The 19,788-nt window shown below is 43.6% G+C and overlaps 1 protein-coding gene and 1 long non-coding RNA gene across 2 annotated transcripts in view; one reads left to right on the forward strand and one right to left on the reverse strand.

Annotated features, from left to right (window-relative positions):
• The window catches only part of LOC143782298 (uncharacterized), a 906,302-nt gene extending 893,471 nt beyond the window's left edge, over nt 1-12,831 (forward strand). Inside the window, exon 2 of the long non-coding RNA XR_013216923.1 lies at nt 7,567-12,831. This is a non-coding gene — a long non-coding RNA (uncharacterized LOC143782298). The remainder of the gene's footprint in view (nt 1-7,566) is intronic.
• LOC143782297 (polypeptide N-acetylgalactosaminyltransferase 12-like) overlaps nt 1-16,783 on the reverse strand; it is a 75,734-nt gene extending 58,951 nt beyond the window's left edge. Inside the window, exon 1 of the mRNA XM_077269612.1 lies at nt 15,898-16,783. Within this exon, the coding sequence (XP_077125727.1) occupies nt 15,898-16,313 (416 nt within the window). The 5' untranslated portion in view covers nt 16,314-16,783. The remainder of the gene's footprint in view (nt 1-15,897) is intronic.
• Between the last annotated feature and the right edge of the window lie 3,005 nt (nt 16,784-19,788).

Below are 19,788 nucleotides of genomic sequence, written 5' to 3' on the forward strand. Positions count from 1 at the left end.
GTGTGTGTGTGTGTGTGTGTGTGTGTGTGTGTGTGTGTGTGTGTGTGTGTGTGTGTGTGTGTGTGTGTGTGTAAAATTGTTGACCAATATCAACAATCTCAAGGTTACAATTCCATCTCCGGAGATCTTGGTGTTCCTTTGCTCACGGTACGCAACATAATCAAGACGTTTACAACTCAAGGCACTGTAACCTATTTCCCTGAATGTGGACGGCAGTGAAAACTTGATGAATTGTTGCAACACAAGATAATCCAGATGGTGGCTAAGCATCCCCAATCAAGTTCCAAAGAAATTCAAGCTGAACAGTGACAGCGTGAACTAGCCATCAATATTTGAGTGAAATGAAACGCTATGGCAGGACACCCAGGAGGACCCTACTTGTTGACCCAGACATAATAAAGCCAGACTTTAGTAAGCCAAAATACTTTTGGGAAAGTATTTTATGGACAGATGAGACCATGATGCAGCTTTTTGTTAAAGCGAATCATTGTACTGTTTACTGAAAATGGTACAAGAAAGGAACAGTACCCTACAATCAAATATGGTGAAGGTTGAAAGATGTTTTACGGTTCTTTTGCTGCCTCGGGCACTATTTTTTGTCGCAATGTAGTGCCCAGTGTCACAAAACTGGGCTTGTATCCTAGGTCATGAATCTTCCAGCAGGACAATGTCCCAAAACATACTCAAGAAGCACCCAGAAATGGATGGTTCACAAAGCGATGGAGGGTTCTGAAGTTGCAGAAACGAGTCCAGATCTAAATTCCATTAAACACCTGTGGAGACGGGAGAAATCTTAAAATTGCTGTTGGGAGAAGGCTGGAGAAGTTTGCAAAAGCAGAGTGGTCCAAAATGCCAGTTAAGAGGTGTAACAAGCTTGTTGATGGTTATAGGAAGCGATTGTAGTTATTTATTACAAAAGGTGTGCAACCAAATTAAGTTCTCCAATATAAATCAGCAGGCTAAATATTTAAAATCGCACCATAGGTCAATTAATGCTGCAGATTTGTTCTGCAGTGTTTGGATGAGATTTGATACATTTTATCACCAACTTTGCAACTACTACGAATTTCATTTTGTAAATGAGAATGGAAAATTCTGCAGTATATTCACATGTGAACAGATCCAAAAAGCTACTTAAACAGAGTCTGTCACTCCCAAAATGCCCATTAAACTGCAAAAAACATATATGGGATGTAGTCCCTATAGAAGTCATCGCAGGAATATACAGTTTAACTTATGGTAACATTGTTGAAAAATGGACTTTTAGTTAATATGAAAATTAGGGTGTTTTGGTTTACCCTTGCTGTGGCCTTTGCCCTTTTCGTCACCATTACGCCCTTCTTCCCCATTAGAAACATTCCATTGTTTTGATTGACAGCGCTCTGTTGGCGAGTGCCAAAGTTGTCTAAAATCAGTTTGCGTGATTAAAATATAAGTCAAGTTTTCAGTAAATATTAATCTGTACAAACTAGGTATGATTTATTTACAGTATGTAAATGTTTTTGCAGTTTTATTGGTATTTTGGGGGTAACAGACTCCCTTTAACAATAAAATCACCTGTGGATTTTCTGCGGATTTTCAGTGTCCAGATTTGCTGGCATGAAATCCGCAGAGAGAATAAGATTATACCATATCTCATCCACACACTGTGGAAGACTTGTAGATTTTAACCCCTTAATGACCGCCAATACGTCTTTTAACTGACCCGAGGTATAAGCGAATAGCCTCCCCATACAGGTGACAATCCAGCAGCTGTCGGCTGTACACTATAGCTGACAACTTGCTGCATCAGCATCGATCAGTGTTGTCACCATCCATATCTGTTTAACCCCTTAGATGCTGCAGTCAATAAAGACTGTATCATGTAAATGTTTAAAAGAGTGTGGCTTCTCCCTCTTTATCCCTATGGGCACCCTGAGATCACGATTGTGTGATGTTTGCCATGGCAATTCACTGCCAAATAGCGGCCTTAGGCTGGTTTCACACTTGCGTTTTTATCTGCATGCGTTTTTAAAAAAACGCATGTGTGAAAAAACGCATGTAAACGCGGTAAAACGCATGTGTTTTTTAGACGCATGCGTTTTTATAGAAAAACACAAGAAAACAAGAAAAAAACAAAAAACCCTAACCCTACCCCTAACCCTACCCCTAACCCTAACCTGAAATGCGTGGCACTGAAATACGTTTATATACGTATATACGTATATAAGTGCCACGATATTTCAGTGGCCACGTATATAAGTGCCACGTATTTAAGTGCCACGTATTTCAGTGCCACGTATTTCAGTGCCACGTATTTCACGTAAATGCCACGATATTTCAGTGCCACGTATTTCAGTGCCACGCATTTAAGTGCCACGTATTTACGAGCCACGATATTTCAGTGCCACGTATAACCACGTAGTTATAGTATTTACAGTACGTGGCACTTAAATACGTGGCACTGAAATATCGTGGCACTGAAAGACGTGGCACTGAAATATCGTGGCAGTGAAATACGTGGCACTGAAATACATGGCACTGAAATACGTGGCACTGAAATACGTGATACGTGGCACTGAAATATGTGATACGTGGCACTGAAATACGTGGCACTGAAATACGTGGCACTGAAATACGTGATACGTGGCACTTAAATACGTGGCACTATGACTGTCAGAAAATGTTCATTAAACGGTTAGGGGTGAGGTTAGGGGTAGAGTTAGGGTTAGGGTTTGGATCCCTTTATCACCTTGATGGTGGTGGGTGGCTTTTCAGTGTGTTTTCAGTTTTTTTTCTATAAAAACGCATGCGCTTTTAGCGCAAACAAACGCATGTGCTTAAAAACGCATGCGTTTACATAGACAGCAATGCATTTTTTTGCCGCGAAAAAATGCATGCGTTTTTTCGCGGCAAAAAAAACGCGCAAGAAAATGCTACAGGTTGCATTTTTGAAAATGAACGCATGCAGAAAAAAAACGCATGCGTTTACAAACGCGACCAAACGCGTACAAAAAACGCATGCGTTTTCAATGTTAAATATAGGGGAAAAAACGCATGCGTTTTTTGTGCAAAAAACGCTGCAGACAAAAACGCAAGTGTGAAACCAGCCTTAGAGTCTGCCGGCTACAGGGACCTGTTCAAAAGTCAGCGACATTTAGGTGGTAAAAATCTACTTTTTCATTCCTATCATGCCACTTTGCATTTATTCCTGAAAAGCACCTGAAGGGTTAATAAACTACCTGACAGCAGTTTTCAGTATGTCAAGGGGTTGCTGTTTTTAAAATGGTATCACTTTTGAGGGCACTTCAAACATGGATAGGTCCCTAAAAAAATAATTTTGTAAATTTCCATAAAAAAAAGGAAAAATCACTGCTACATTTTTAAACCTCCTAAAATGCTATCAAAATAAAATAAAATTTTACAAATGGTGCTGATGTAAAGCCGACATGAGGGAAATGTTATTTATTTTTCTGTGGTATGACTATATGGATTAAAGGGATAGTCATTCAAAGTTTGAAATTTGCTAATTTTTTTTAAATTTGTCAAATTTCTGTTTTTTTTTATATAAACAAAAAACATATCAACCTAAATTTACCATTATCATAAAGTATAATGTGTCACGAAAAAACAAACTCAAAATCACTGGAATTTGTCACACCGTTCCAAAGTTACTACCACAAAGTGATACTGGTTAGATTTTTTAAATTTGGCTCTGTCACTAAGGGGTTAAATAGTTAGCCAGATATCATCCCTTGCAAAGTAAGGATAGTGGCAAATCTGCATGTTGCAGAATTTGAGGCAGATCTTCCATGGATACGTAACACTCTGCAATAGAAAAAAATTCCATGGAAAATTTGTATGTGAAAAGAACTCGGCAAATGTCCCTTTAGCAGTAGGTATAACACAGGTAAGCTTTATCACAATATTCCGGATGTAGGGACCCTGGAATGGACCTATCCTAATACTGTACATAAACTTGGAGTCAAGTGCACGTGTCAACGTCCAGGGGAATTTGCATGTGGCTTCAAAACTGGATTTCACAGAGCTGGTGCATTAAAGGGAACCTGTCACCCCCTAAATTGAAGATGAGCTAAGCCCACCAGCATCAGGGGCTTATCTACAGCATTCTGGAATGCTGTAGATAAGCCCCCGAGGTATCCTGAAAGAGGAGAAGAAGAGGTTAGATTATACTCACCCAGCGGCGGTCCCACTGCGGTCTGATCCGATGGGTGTCGCGGTTCGGTCCGGGGCCTCCTATCTTCATCAGATGATGTCCTCTTCTTGTCTTCACGCTACGGCTCCGGCTCAGGTGTACTTTGTCTGCCCTGTTGAGGGCAGAGCAAAGCACTGCAGTGCGCAGGCGCCGGGAGAGGTTAGAGAGGCCCGGCGCCTGCGCACTGCAGTACTTTGCTCTGCCCTCAACAGGGCAGACAAAGTACGCCTGAGCCGGAGCCGCAGCGTGAAGACAAGAGGACGTCATCGTAAGAAGATGGGAGGCCCCGGACCGGACCACGACGCCAACTGCAGCGGGACCACCCCTGGGTGAGTATAATCTAACCTCTTTTTCTCATCTTTCAGGATACATCGGGGGCTTATCTACAGCATTACAGAATGCTGTAGATAAGTCCCTGATGCCGGTGGGCTTAGCTCACCTTCGATTTTGGGGGTGACAGGTTCCCTTTAAATTAGTACAAAGCAGGAATCATTTCAATTGTTGCACTAGCACCTAAAAAACCAAATCACTTGTTTTAGTAGTAAAATCATCCTCACAGGATCACTTTGAAGGAAACCAGTCACTTGGAAACTGCTATTTACCTGCAGATATAGGGTGATCTCCACGGTAAAGTATCTCTCTAGCGTGCTTTTTTTATTTTGCTGCTGGAATGGTGTAACTAATCTAAGTTTCCTAGTATTGTACTTACTAGCTGCTGTCTACATCTGTACTTGGCGCCTCTTCGGCCGGTCTTCTGCAGTTTCTGACCTGCCGGTTCGCTCCAGTGTTTGTTGGGCGGGCCGAAAGTCATTGCTTAATATAAATCTATGAGCGCCAGAACGAGGATCTCATAAACTAACACTGAGAACTTGTGACCATTATCTCGGACTTCTGGTCAGTCAGAAGTTGTGGTTTCAAGATGGTGAATTGGGACCGGAGCGGAGCTGGGAACAGCTGACGATGGCGACTGGTAAGTATAATACTAGGGGCAGGGAAGTTATATTAGTGACACCGGCTGTAATCATGGCACAGCACTTGGGCCGCTGGCTCTGCAGTGCATTCCAAGTGCCAGTGCGTACTTTACAGACTCCACTCAGTTTAGTAACCACTCCCTGCACACTCCCATTACTGAAAGCCAGTGGCTTCCAGGAGGAAATAAGGCCATTTTTCCTGGTAGCTGCACTTTGAGAAATGTGGCTGGGCAACACAGGAACGCTAGCTACCGGAAGTCTAACCCTACAGGTCAAAAGCACTTTCCAAGGTGACTGGTTCCTTTTAAGTGCAAAAAAGTTTAGCTTTGTGTTTCAAATTACTAAGGATTAAACTAAAACTCTTAACTTTAACTCTTTAAGTCATTTAACTGGATACAACAAGCAAATGTTATGTTTCTCACACTATCGCCAGTTTCCTGTACTGGCACATATGAAAGATAAGAAGTAAATATCTTTCCGCCTGAAAGACACTGTGTGCTCATACGCATAGTGTGCTCGTCTCCGTCCACCATGTTGGGTTTCTGGAAGAATTCCACAAAAACAGGATTGTAACGGAAACCCAGACAGAGTCCCGATGGCTCCATTCACATTAATGTGTGAAGGAAGAAATTAAGAAAGAATCTCCATTTTGTGCTTTTCGACTCCATTTTGTTGTTTTGATATAAATTTTGTTAGTAGGCTAAACTTTACCGCTGGTATGAGACCTTGATTGTTGCAACTTGGGCAGAACATGAGACTGAGGGTATGAGACCTTGATTGTTGCAACTTGGACAGAATATGAGACTGAGGGTATATTGTTCTACAAAACTTTGACGCACAGATTGTTCCTGCATTCTTATAGGCTAAGAACTGTGAGCATGTTCTTATGCTAATTGGTTGAAGTTCTGCATTCTTATAGGCTAAGAACCGTGAGCGTGTTCTTATGCTGATTGGTTGAAGTGTAATTTCTATGATTATAATAAAGTCATGCAGAATAAACGGGGGCTAGAGATCAGCTCGATCCCCCATACAGAGACACACGTCTCCGTCTGGTCATTTTCAGTTGCCGGCAACACTTTATATATTAATTTGGAAATCACTGGGTTAACCGTGAAGGATCACTTTAAATCCTCCCTCAACAGTTGGTGCCGAAAACCCGGGATCCAAGCAGGAACGCCTCTGCCCCCCGGAGGACAACAAGACAAAGGACCCTCGGACCAGACGCAGGCACTGGAAAATTGGGACTGATCATCCCCCACAACAACCACGGTAAGTTGGCAGTTATACTGTCCAGACTGACCGTTTGGTGTGGTTTTCCTGTGTTTGTTGCTGCAAAGAGGATCTGAGGTTTGTCCCCGGAGGTGGGATGATTCTAGGGTGGAATCATATAGAGGTGTAGTTCCGTTGGAAGCCCAGTGCTTGAACCGTACCTCATAAGGGACGGACACCCCGGATTAACCAGTGATGTAATTCTCTTTACAGTCAAAATACCCTGAATTCCTGATCACTGTTAGAATCAGGAGCGGTGAGGTGATCGAAGATGGGTAGGATGCATAACTCAGGAATATATTGATTTAAATATTTCCAGGGGTGTCCGGAGGGTTGAGTCTAAGACGCCCTCCTCCTTTCACTGAGTACCGCGATTTTGGGTTGTCCTAGGGGGGGACAGGTAAAAACCCTGAGTGGAATAGGCCACACAGCTGCTCTGGTAACTATACACGACTAAAAAGGGGTATTTCACTTTAAAGGAGAATCAGTTCGTGGAAGAAGAAGACTTTGAATTGTGTGATAAAAATTTGATATTGTTAGCCCAAAGAAGGGAAAAGAAATCTGTCAGGAATGCAGGGAAAATATTCTCAATCTGGTATGTGAATTGTGCGATGAAGATTTTGTAGAAATTAATTAAGTCTAAGAACTGCTGTGATTCTGTTTCTGTGTTTGTCTTTAAAATATCCGATGGGCGGGGTCGAGCAGCTGCGCTATTGTTTTCCTCCTTTCTCTGTGTAGAGGAATGCTGTGATCCTCTCCTGTTACTGCCCCCTCCTTACCAGAATGTGGCTGCATTCCAAGGTTTCTCTGTATTTTCTTGGTGTAGATTACGCGCTGGTAGATTTGTGTTCTGTTTAAGGTGACAATATTGTTTTGAAGTACAAAGAAATATTATAATCTGGAAAATTGAAGGTGAAATCTAGTGTCTAGTTTTAGAAGGAAATTTGTAAGTGACTGGTAAAAGCAAGTTGAATGGTTGATATATAGCAAATTGAGGATCAACAGAGAAAGTGAATTCTAGTTGTTTTTGTTACCGTTACGTTGAAAAAGGAAAGTTGTCTACTCCTATGATAAAGTCTGGATGTTTTGTGGTACCGGAAGGAATTGAGAAAGTCCCTGCTTGATGATAAGGTCCCTCCCCAGGAAATCAAGCCTCTTCTCCCGACCGTAAGCTCTGTGGGTTGCCAAAACTTAGTGCGCCTCCACCCTATGATCCGGCTGCGTGGATCTGTGATGTATGCGGAGTTACTAATTCCCAGTGTAGAGAGGTCCATTACAATTGTGAAGCAAAGAAGACCCGGAGTTGTAGCCCCCACCTTTCCCTTGCTAAACGCTGACAGCCCCCCCTGACAGCCCCCCTTTTCACAGCTGCAAGGACGAAGCTTCATTCCTTATCAGAGTTCAGCCCCTGCCCTCCCCACCTTACACAAATCTAGTCTCATACTAAGATATCCCTTTTAACCCTGTCTGGGAATCTCCCTCCCCAGCCCCATGTCAATTCTCAGATCAAGAGCTTGTTTTAATTAGAGTAGATAACAGACCCAATAAATATACTTTTATAAAACCTATCCCTGTGGGACCCTTCCCTGAAGTTACTGCTCAGTTCGTAATCTCTCCCTTATGTCCGGTAAATTTACTGGGGGCAGATTTATTATTACAGTTCCGCTCCAGAATACAATTCCAAGATGATGGTCCTGATGGACCCAGATTCTCCCCCAATAATGCCTGTAGAACCAGTAAAAGTGTTTCTCAAACCTGGTGCCCCTTTTTCTAAAGTCCATCAATACCCTTTGAAATATGATCAGGAGCAGTGTCTCAAGGGGCAAATACAAATGTTATTCGATAATGGTGCCCTGATACCCTGTGTTTCCCCATGTAACACACCCTTGTTTCCCGTTAAGAAAAAGACCCCACCCGGCCAACCCCTTGTGTACCGGCTGGTACAAGATCTACAGGCATTTAATGCAGTTACTGTTCCAGAAACTCCGGTGGTGTCTAAGCCACATACTCTTTTGTCCCAGATATCTCAGGATGCTGCTTGGTTCATGGTTATCGATCTTGCCAATGTCTTCTTCAGCATTCCATTACACCCAGATTGCCAGTTCTGTTTGCATTCATTTATCAGGGATGACAATTGATGTGGACAGTTATGCCAAGGGGGGGCCAGTCATAGCCCAAGAGTGTCAGGCCTACCTTGCCACTTATGGCCCCTTGCAAACAGGAGAGACTATGGCCACCCCACACGATGTATATAGTATCCTTGATCAAGTACACTCTGGCCACATGTCCATGGCTAGACAGCTGCGACTTCAGTGTGCTATTCTCATGTCTATTAATGTGATTTTAAAAAGGTGCGCTGTCCTGAACCCCGCTACTCTTCCCCTAGTTCCTATGGATCCAAAGGGGGGAGGAGTAGGTGACATAAAAAAAGGACACTCTTTCTTTCTAGAATGGATCCAGAGGAACAAGATTAGGTTTCCAAACCACATGATTGTCTAGAATTGATGTCTCAGGAAACGGCTGGTCTCTAGTGTGCCTATTCTAATGCTGATTTTGAGCTTTTTGTAGATGGATCCCGTCACCAAGATGACCAAGGACGCTACTGTACCAGATATGCTGTGGTCTCAGAACATGAGATAATCAAGGCAGAGTCAATGCAAGCTCATATGTCTGCACAAGCAAACTAGCAGAAGGTAAGACTGTAAATATCTACACTGATTCCAGGTATGCTTTTGGCATTACACACGGTTCTGGGCCTATCTGGAGAGCCAGGGCTTTCCTGACAGCAAATGGCCACCCCTTTAAATATGCTGAGGCAGTCCAGCAACTTATGAATGCACTACAGCTTCCCACCCAAACAGGCATCATAAAGGTAAAGGCACATACCAAAGGCACTGATGGATGGACAAAAAGGGTAATGCACTGCAGCAAGCACTCCTGTGGCCTCTCAAGTACATCACCTAGACACCCCACCATCTCCACTTGTGTTGAAAGACATCTTAGCCCGGTTACAAGAACAGGCAAGTAAGGAGGAGAAAAATAGGTGGCAAAAGATAGGGGCTTGCTCTGATACCGTCACTGGACTATGGGGGAGGGGTGAAAAGGTCTGCCTACCACAGGTACTGTACCCAATGATGGCACAGGTTCTGCACGGGAATGTGCACCACTCGAAGACGGCCATGTGTGACACCCTACAGAGACAATGGATTGCCCCCGGGGTTTTCCACCTGCGCAGAAAGGCAGGTACAGAGCTGCATGATATGTGCCACACATAATCAGAGTAGGACAGTGAAAACCCCATCCAAACACACTCCCCGGCCCTTTAACCCATTCCAGAGACTGCAGATTGATTATATTCAGTTACCCAGGGTAGGGACGTATGAGTATGTGTTGGTCTGCATTGATTTATTTTCAGGTTGGCCAGAAGCCTACCCAGTTGCCAAAGCTACGGCTAAGACAACGGTGAAGAAACTGATGGCTGAGATCATATGCAGGTATGGAGTTCCTGAAGTCATTGAAAACGATCGGGGTTCCCATTTTACTGGAGAGATCATGTCAGAGGTAATGGCAGCACTGGGGGTAAGTCAAGCATTGCATACTCCATCCACAGAGTAGTGGAAAAGTGGAAAGACTAAATGGAACTCTTAAGCTTAAAATCCAGAAGGCAATGACAGAGACTGGTAAACCATGGACAGAATGTCTCCCTCTAGCTTTGTTTTCAGTAAGATATACCCCAAACAGGAAGACAGGACTGTCACCGTATGAGATTCTGTTTGGCAGGAGCCCCAATCTTGAATGTTTCTTTCCACAACAGTTGCAGCTCAAGTACTGGGACTTGACTAGCTATGTGCAGGCCTTACATGGACACCTTGCCAAAGTGCATTTAACCGTTTTCAGTTCTTTTCCAGACCCAGACAAGGTTCCTGGACACCATCCCTTTGTGCCAGGAGACCTGGTGTATGTGAAAAAGTTTGTGCGCAGAGATTGTCTCCAGCCGAGATTTGAAGGACCCCACACGGTGATCCTGGTCACCCCCACTGCAGTAAAGCTGGAAGGAAAGAGCACCTGGATCCACGCTTCACACTGTAAAAGAGACCGAACCAGTGTTTAGTCACAGTAGTGACTGAAGGGAAATGTTGCTGTTGTTTTTGATCCTGGAACTGAGGGCTATCCTCGCCCCTACCTCTTTGGTCCCTATTGTAAAAATAAGAATTCTGGTTCCATTATTCTCTGGGTAAACCTGACAGCCCCGGCAAATATCTGGCGATTTGATTTTTGTGATGTAGTCAAGTGCCCCGAGACTGAACGGGTTGTAGAGGGGATCATCCAGTTTTATATATGTATTACCAGAAATGACAACGATAATTGTTATTATTAGACTGATGCCGCCTGGAATACAGGGGATGATTGGGGATATAAACCTAGCGAAGCCATGTTCCCTAAGGATAGAACGGGTAGGAGTCTCCGTGAGAGAATGCATCTAACAGACCTTCTGCAACCACTTAGGGGCTGTAAATGGGGTAAAAGTTGTCACCCCCCCCCCTCCTAAATCTCGAAAGCCCCCAATCTGCTGATCTGCAGACATTTGTACTGGGAAGGCATTATAATTATGTATTTAGTAGTGGATACCATGGGAATTTAGGCCCAGGTGAGCGTTTGCAAACTGTAGTCAATGAAGTGATCCCCATTCCAGGTCTCAGTTGGCAAGAGGTTTTCTCCATAGAAACACAAACAGCCCCAAGGAAAAACCTATGGTTAGAATGGGTGAGATACAATGTAAGAGTCCAGAATATCTCTGTAGGATGTATTGCTTGTGCTGCTGCGAATACACACCTATACACACATGCATTGCTTTTTCCTGATGACAACACCACTGCCTGTGTCATGAACTTGTTGAAAGGTTTGAAGTCCACTGATTGCCCAGATTACGTCCCACTAATTCATGAGGAACCTAAACTAAAGGTCCCAGGAGAAGTAACCGTATTAGGTGACAATTACACCTGCTATAATTCCCACGACACCACAGGTACACTAGTAGGGATCTTCGAGACAGGTTTCTGCAAAGGGAGCAGTTCTCTAGATACTGATTTGTTAACCAAACATACAGAATATATGTACGACATTTATTGGTTATGTGGAGATGGTAAGCTCCGTCCTAGGTTGCCTAATGCCTGGATAGGCCAATGCACCCCTGTTAAACTAGCCATGCAGTTCAAGATTTTACTTTGAGATCCAAAGATACCTGATGAACCTACCAGAAAGAGGAGAAGTCTCGATCAGCTCTACATGAGTTATGAAGAAGATCCAATAATATATATTGATGCTATTGGGGTGCCAAGGGGGGTGCCTGACCAGTTTAAAGCCCAGAACCAGATTTATGCTGACTTTGCTTCTATAATCCCACAGGTGCAGATTAATAAAAATGTTGAATGGATCAAATATATATATATTACAGAGATCAAAGATTTGTTAATTATAGCTGTGATGCCTTTTAGGGTATAGTTGAGGATTTGGGCCCTAACACTTGTATGACCCGTGCTGCAACCCGACCTAAGAGAATTACACTGAATCCTGTCCAGACAAGATCACATGCAGTGATATAAGAAGCTGACACAGGATTGTGGTTGGTGGATACTGGAGACATTAACTTTTGGGAGTAGGCTGACAGTAATCCTTTTGGGAAGGAGCTGTAGACCAGCATGTCATGTCGCCCCCACCATAAGAGAACCAACCACATCAGGTAGGGTAAGACAGATACATGAGTATTATCCCTGGAGGCCCTCTGACTAGCTATGCAAAAACAATTGGCTGACCCTGAGAACCAACCTTTCATTTTACAAATAAATAATGATAATATGATGGATGTATTAGTGCACCTAGGCAGGCCTAGGTAGTTAGTGAAAGCAACTCCGATTGGCACCTTCCTCAATCAAGAAGTAGACCCACCAGAGTACGATGGTACTGATCCAGGGGAGATCCCTAAGTATGTCCTCCTCAAAAGAGTAGACAAAACCCCCCATTCTCAGATGATGCTAAGAGATTTAGTTTAGGGACAGTGGGAGAACTCCATGTGAGGTTAGTGAAGGGTTCAGCTGCCTGGAGGCCTCTCGCTAGGGGAGAGTTTCTGAGGTGTCTGGATGAAGAAATCCACCTCCCCTTTTCCCATCACATGGACAGTCTCGAAGGATCTTTCTTTAGGGGAAAAACTTAGTATTTAGGGGGGATTGTCAAGGTGAAAATATATTTTCTTATATACTTTTTGTACTGCCATACTCTTATACTGTGAAACGATAACTTTTTCCTATGCTTGCAGATATAACTGTATTTAAAATGGCTGCCAGTATTCACCTTTATCCTTGTTATGTATGTAATACTAAAACTTGTTTTTTTGGTGTATTTCTGTGTGTATTAGGAAATTCTGCACTAGGATAACTAATGATGAAACCAAAAGCGTTGCTATCTCTGCTCTTCTCTACACCGATTTCACAAAGTTATCTGATGAAGATGTTGAAGCCAAGCGCATGGCTGTCTTCAAAAGATCCCCACTACTGTTATCAATAATTGTTATTCGTAAATTCTAGCATACAGTGGGGATGGGTGTGCCGCAACAGCCATGGCTGGTAACAAGGCACCAGCCATGTGAAGACCAGTACCCCTCGAGCTTATAGCTTGGGATGGTATCTCTGATGCTGGACATTAATTAACAAAATTTATCTAGGGGGGAATGTGAAGGAAGAAATTAAGAAAGAATCTCCATTTTGTGCTTTTCGACTCCATTTTGTTGTTTTGATATAAATTTTGTTAGTAGGCTAAACTTTACCGCTGGTATGAGACCTTGATTGTTGCAACTTGGGCAGAACATGAGACTGAGGGTATGAGACCTTGATTGTTGCAACTTGGACAGAATATGAGACTGAGGGTATATTGTTCTACAAAACTTTGACGCACAGATTGTTCCTGCATTCTTATAGGCTAAGAACTGTGAGCATGTTCTTATGCTAATTGGTTGAAGTTCTGCATTCTTATAGGCTAAGAACCGTGAGCGTGTTCTTATGCTGATTGGTTGAAGTGTAATTTCTATGATTATAATAAAGTCATGCAGAATAAACGGGGGCTAGAGATCAGCTCGATCCCCCATACAGAGACACACGTCTCCGTCTGGTCATTTTCAGTTGCCGGCAACACTTTATATATTAATTTGGAAATCACTGGGTTAACCGTGAAGGATCACTTTAAATCCTCCCTCAACAAATGAAGCTGGCGAAGTCACTGAGGACACTGTCTGGCATCCATCCTGGTCTGCAATGTTTTTCTTCCTGATGAAGATACCTACTCTTGGGACTAGTGTGAACCTACCTTTCTTCTATGCAAAATATCATGATGGAGGTTTCTCAAGCTTCAGCAATCAAAGTCAGTGAAAATCAGGCAGCACTAGAAAATAGGACACCATCAACATGCGGTCCAAAATATATTATGAGCCGGTTCACACGACCGTATTTTCAGTCCGAGTGCTGTCCTCGAAAAATAAATAAATAAATAAATAAAGGACAGCACTTGGACCAATGGTATTCAATGGGGCAATGCAGATTACCAAATTTTTCACTGACCCAATCTGCGTGAGGGGGGGGGAATAAAAAAATAAATAAATAAATAAATAATCGCAGCATGCACCAGTTTCTTCCATACATTGAATGGGACTCTTTCCAGTAAATGGCTGTGCAAAAAAATAAAATTGGATGCCATACGAAGTCACAGTTAAAACATCCAGTTTTTAAAGGAATGCAATTCTGTAACATAGGACACTGTAAATGATTAACAGCCGCTACTCTAAAAAACGCATTGTATACAGACTGTGCACAAATGACAAAAGGAAAAAAAGTCATCCTGCTTTTCTGGATGGAACACTGAACAATTTCTTTTATACGGTTGTGTGAACCTACCCTAACCCACAGAACTCCATGGCAGATTTAAAATCCATAATCAAGATGAAAAAAAAAAAATGGACATTTCTTGTTTGTTATTTTATTTTTTTGAGGGCACTTGGGCCCCAATTCATCAAGACCCGTGAGAACATCTGTGGTCTTGATGAGGGGGGTGTCAGAGACAGATGCTCACGACTCGTTAAAAGGTGCTTAGTGAAGCAGGCTCATGTTGACACAAATCTTACTCTAGTTGGGGACTGGAGTAAGATTTCTGGCGTAAGGTACGCCATAGTTCATTAAGAATTAGGAAAGCTGTGGCATCATGCCGCCATTTCCCCACAGCTCCATTCATTTTGTTGAGCTGGGTGAAACTGGCGTGCAAAATGTTTGCGTAACAATGTAGCTGCTTGTCAAATCGATTTCCACCAGAATAATCACTTTGTCTGCAATGAAATGGACAAGTGTACATGCCCAATTGATTACACAGGGTATGCATTCTCTTCTATCCATGAAAACACAGACAGAACACGTAGGAGGCAAACTCAGACATGTGAAAGTGGTCTCGCTGTGAAGGTTTGGCCACAAATCTCTCTGTTCTGCTTCTCCTGCTTTTTAATACGTTTCCATAGATTTGACAGCATTTTCAAGAGAATTTCCTTTTATCTCACACTCTTCATTATCTCGCATTGCCATATTAGTCAGACGTTAGCTGGGCATTGGCTTCAATGTGAAGTTCCTGTTTTGACAAGTAGTGGCTAGTCAGCAACTGTCAGACTGCGGACATGTGTCAGATATGCCTTAGATTGTGTTCTCATTTGTTTCTGTTATAGGTACAGAAATGACGGAAGCATGGGACTCCACGTATGATGGAAACCAGTGGTGGCAGATGGACTTCACTTACTATTATGGGGTCCGTCTAGTTTCCATCATGGTGTCCAGGACTTTGCCAGATTAACAGCACAGCATGCTGCACTATTCTGTCTGGTCTGTTTGTCCAGATCAGTGAATGAGCTTTTAATGCAGAGGTGAATGGAGTCTTATCAGCAGAGGCTTCACCTTTGAAGGAACTTTGTTAGAATAGTTTTATGAATGACTGCTTCATTTTCACATCAACAAACAGATCCTAAACCAAACTTCATCAAACTTAACTCCAGTCACACCTGGGTTTTTAACCCTGACATACCACTAAAGCTAAGATTTGGGGACTTTTTGGTAGTATATTAGAGGGATTGGCCACTAATGCACAGCCCCTTCCTAATAGTCACTCATCTAAGTATCTGGGAAACCATACAATGCCGCCACCCGACAAGGTAAGTTTGCATTTTTTAGACTGGAGCTATTGGGAAGTGGTTGTCGAGTGGTGGATAACCTCTTTAACTTCAACAACTTTGGTTGGCAAAAGCATTCATTCATTCAACAGGCTGAGGAATCAAGAATGAAACTGACCAAATATTCCATGTAGGCCTACAACACGGCCAATAAGGAAATCATGGATATATAAGAAAGGCCACTAACATTTCGGAGGTTAGTCTGGACTTACATTGGATTCCATCTCTCCTCTAGGCGACGATGCAGTGAGATCTTGTCACTCAGGTAGATGTTTATCTGATGTTTGTTGATGCTTTGCTCTTCCAGCTTCTTTTCTTCCCCTCTAAGATTGAGTCTCACCGGACGACCAAACTCTCCCAAGGCATTTGGGTCTAATGGTGGCCGCTCATACACTGGCCTCTTCAGCTGCTCATAGTCTAGGTCATTATGCTCGGCAGGTACTTCTCTTTCCCTAAGATGCTCCTCAACCTTTCCACCCTTGGAATTCTGGGTGTTACTGTCTTCTGCATCTTTACTCAATAATAAGAATCCGAAGAACAAAATACAGGTAACAGACGCCACCAGGCAAAGACCCTTCCTCCTCCTCAGGGGTTGCCAAGCTGATACCAGTGCACGTCTCCTCTTCATGATCTGAGCGCCAGTCACACTCCCTAATCTAGAGGAGGTATAGGTAGATGTCTCCAGGAAGTCTTACCTGCAGGTGCCAATTACCACAAGTCTTTCTCATACATTTTCTCCTGAGACAGCATGAGCCCTAATACAAGGGGAGATCTCCCTTACCCCAATACTGACCAGGGCTCAGACCTTCCCCAGGACCACTGGCAATGCCATGCAATCAATAAAGTGCCCACTGACAGAAAGCTGTGTGGGAACGGCAGAGTCAGACTTTCCTAAACTGTCCTATTCACTCCACACACAGACCAAAGTTCCATCAAGTTCCAAACTATGCGCTGAAGAGGACCGCAGCCATGTCTCCTCCGGAGGTGCCAGCTCCCAGCACCGTGCCTGGCAGCGCCCTCAGTCCGGTCCGGGATCCTGGTGCTGCCAGCACCTCTCCTCCCTCCACGTCTTCCTGTTCCTTCTGTCACCTCTCCTCCCGCCACGCCTCCGCCCCGCCCCGACGTCTTCTCCGCCGTCTTCTCCGCTCTCCTGAACTTTAGCTTCTCTGCCGTGAACTTCTGAAGAGGCAGCAAGTGAAGGAGCCATGTTTATGGCAGAGCTTGGAATCAGGGTCTTGTCTCAGCCAAGATTTCTGGATTTCTTGTAGATCAGAACCAAGCTGTAATCTGTAATGAGGTTTTAAAATGCTGTGATTTTTTTTGCAATTTTTTCACAGTATTTTTCAACGTCTTAAGGCATGCAAACAAGTGTAAAGTGGTTAAAATTCTGGGAAAAATATGTACAAAAGAGGGATGGATCCGACTGAAGTCAATGACCTTCGCTTCTGATGTCCGTCAGTCATGGAATGGATTTGGTGACTGTTCACAGATGTGAATATGACCTTAGGGCTCATTCAGACGTCCGTGGCAATTCGTCCGAACACGGCGCCTATTACACGGACTGGCCGCGGCTCTCCAGACCCGAGTGTGAGGCCGGCGTCACACTGGCGAGTTTTACGGACGTATGAGCGCAGAAAATACGTCCGTAAAATACGCATTACACACGGCCCAATGAATCTCTATGGGGCTGCTCCTATCATCCGTATATTACGCATCCGTAATATACGGTATTGTACGGCCATAGAAAATCGCAGCATGCTGCGTTTGTCAGCGTATTGCGCAAAAAATACACCAAAGAAAGTCTATGGGGGCGAGAAAATTACGGATTACACACGGACCAGCAGTGTGACTTGCGAGAAATACGCAGCGGTGTTCTATAGAAAAGCCGGTAATTCAATTGCCGGCTTTTCCTTTCTCCTTCACAAACCCGACAGGATATGAGACATGGTTTACATACAGTAAACCATCTCATATCCCTTTTTTTTTTGCATATTCCACACTACTAATGTTAGTAGTGTGTATGTGCAAAATTTGGGCGCTGTAGCGTGTAAAATAAAGGGTTAAATCGCGGAAACAATTGGCGTGGGCTCCCGTGCAATTTTCTCCGCCAGAGTGGTAAAGCCAGTGACTGAGGGCAGATATTAATAGCCAGGAGAGGGTCCATGGTTATTGGCCCCCCCGTGGCTACAAACATCTGCCCCCAGCCACCCCAGAAAAGGCACATCTGGAAGATGCGCCTATTCTGGCACTTGGCCTCTCTCTTCCCACTCCCGTGTAGCGGTGGGATATGGGGTAATGAAGGGTTAATGTCAGCTTGCTATTGTAAGGTGACATTAAGCCAGGTTAATAATGGAGAGGCGTCAATTATGACACCTATCCATTATTAATCCAATCTACGAAATGGTTAATAAAACACACACATTATTACAAAGTACTTTAACCCCTTCACCTCCAAGGGTGGTTTGCACGTTAAAGGGAACCTGTCACCACGTTTTTGGAAGATGGGATAAAAATAGCGTTAAATAGGGGCAGAGGTGGGCATTACATTAGTGTGTTTGTTATGCGTTTATTACCCACCTAAGTTGCCGAAATACCTTTGCAAAGTCTCCGTTTTCGCCTGTCAATCAGGCTGGTCTGGTCAAAAGGGCGTCTTGTCTTCCCCCAGATTTTGCGTAGTTTTCCGTTGGTGGCGTAGTGGTGTGCGCATGCCCAAAGTCCTGAATCCTCTGCCAGGGGATTTAAAAGAGCGCGCTGTTCGTTTTCATTGGTGATCGGTGGGCGCGGCCATCTTCCTTTGGCCGCGCGTGCGCAGAAGCGGCGCTCTGCTGGCCGCGGCTTCAGGAAAATGGCCGCGGGATGCCGCGCGTGCGCAGATGGATATCGCGGCGGCCATTTTCCTGAAGCCGCGGCCAGCAGAGCGCCGCTTCTGCGCACGCGCGGCCAAAGGAAGATGGCCGCGCCCACCGATCACCAATGAAAACGAACAGCGCGCTCTTTTAAATCCCCTGGCAGAGGATTCGGGACCTTGGGCATGCGCACACCACTACGCCACCAACGGAAAACTACGCAAAATCTGGGGGAAGACAACGCCCTTTTGACCAGACCAGCCTGATTGACAGGCGAAAACGGAGACTTTGCAAAGGTATTTCGGCAACTTAGGTGGGTAATAAACGCATAACAAACACACTAATGTAATGCCCACCTCTGCCCCTATTTAACGCTATTTTTATCCCATCTTCCAAAAACGTGGTGACAGGTTCCCTTTAATGACCAGGCCAATTTTTACAATTCTGACCACTGTCCCTTTATGAGGTTATAACTCTGGAACGCTTCAACGGATCCTGGTGATTCTGACACTGTTTTCTCGTGACATATTGTACTTCATGATAGTGGTAAAATTTCTTTGATATTATCTGCGTTTATTTGTGAAAAAAACGAAAATTTCGAAAATTTCGCAATTTTCCAACTTTGAATTTTTATGCAATTAAATCACAGTGATATGTCACACAAAATACTTAATAAGTAACATTTCCCACAGGTCTCCTTTACACCAGCACAATTTTGGAACCAACATTTTTTTTTGTTAGGGAGTTATAAGGGTTAAAAATTGACCAGCAATTTCTCATTTTTACAACACCATTTTTTTTTAGGGACCACATCTCATTTGAAGTCATTTTGAGGGGTCTATATGATAGAAAATACCCAAGTGTGACACCATTCTAAAAACAGCACCCCTCAAGGTGCTCAAAACCACATTCAAGAAGTTTATTAACCCTTCTGGTGCTTCACAGGAATTTTTGGAATGTTTAAATAAAAATGAACATTTTTTTCACACAAAATTTACTTCAGCTCCAATTTGTTTTATTTTACCAAGGGTAACAGGAGAAAATAGACCCCAAAAGATGTTGTACAATTTGTCCTTAGTACGCCGATACCCCATATGTGGGGGTAAACCACTGTTTAGGCGCATGACAGAGCTCGGAAGCGAAGGAGCGCCATTTGACTTTTCAATGCAAAATTGACTGGAATTGAGATGGGACGCCATGTTGCGTTTGGAGAGCCCCTGATGTGCCTAAACATTGAAACTCCCCACAAGTGACACC

This window comes from Ranitomeya variabilis, chromosome 6 (assembly GCF_051348905.1).
Source record: "Ranitomeya variabilis isolate aRanVar5 chromosome 6, aRanVar5.hap1, whole genome shotgun sequence".
Lineage (NCBI taxonomy): Eukaryota > Metazoa > Chordata > Amphibia > Anura > Dendrobatidae > Ranitomeya > Ranitomeya variabilis.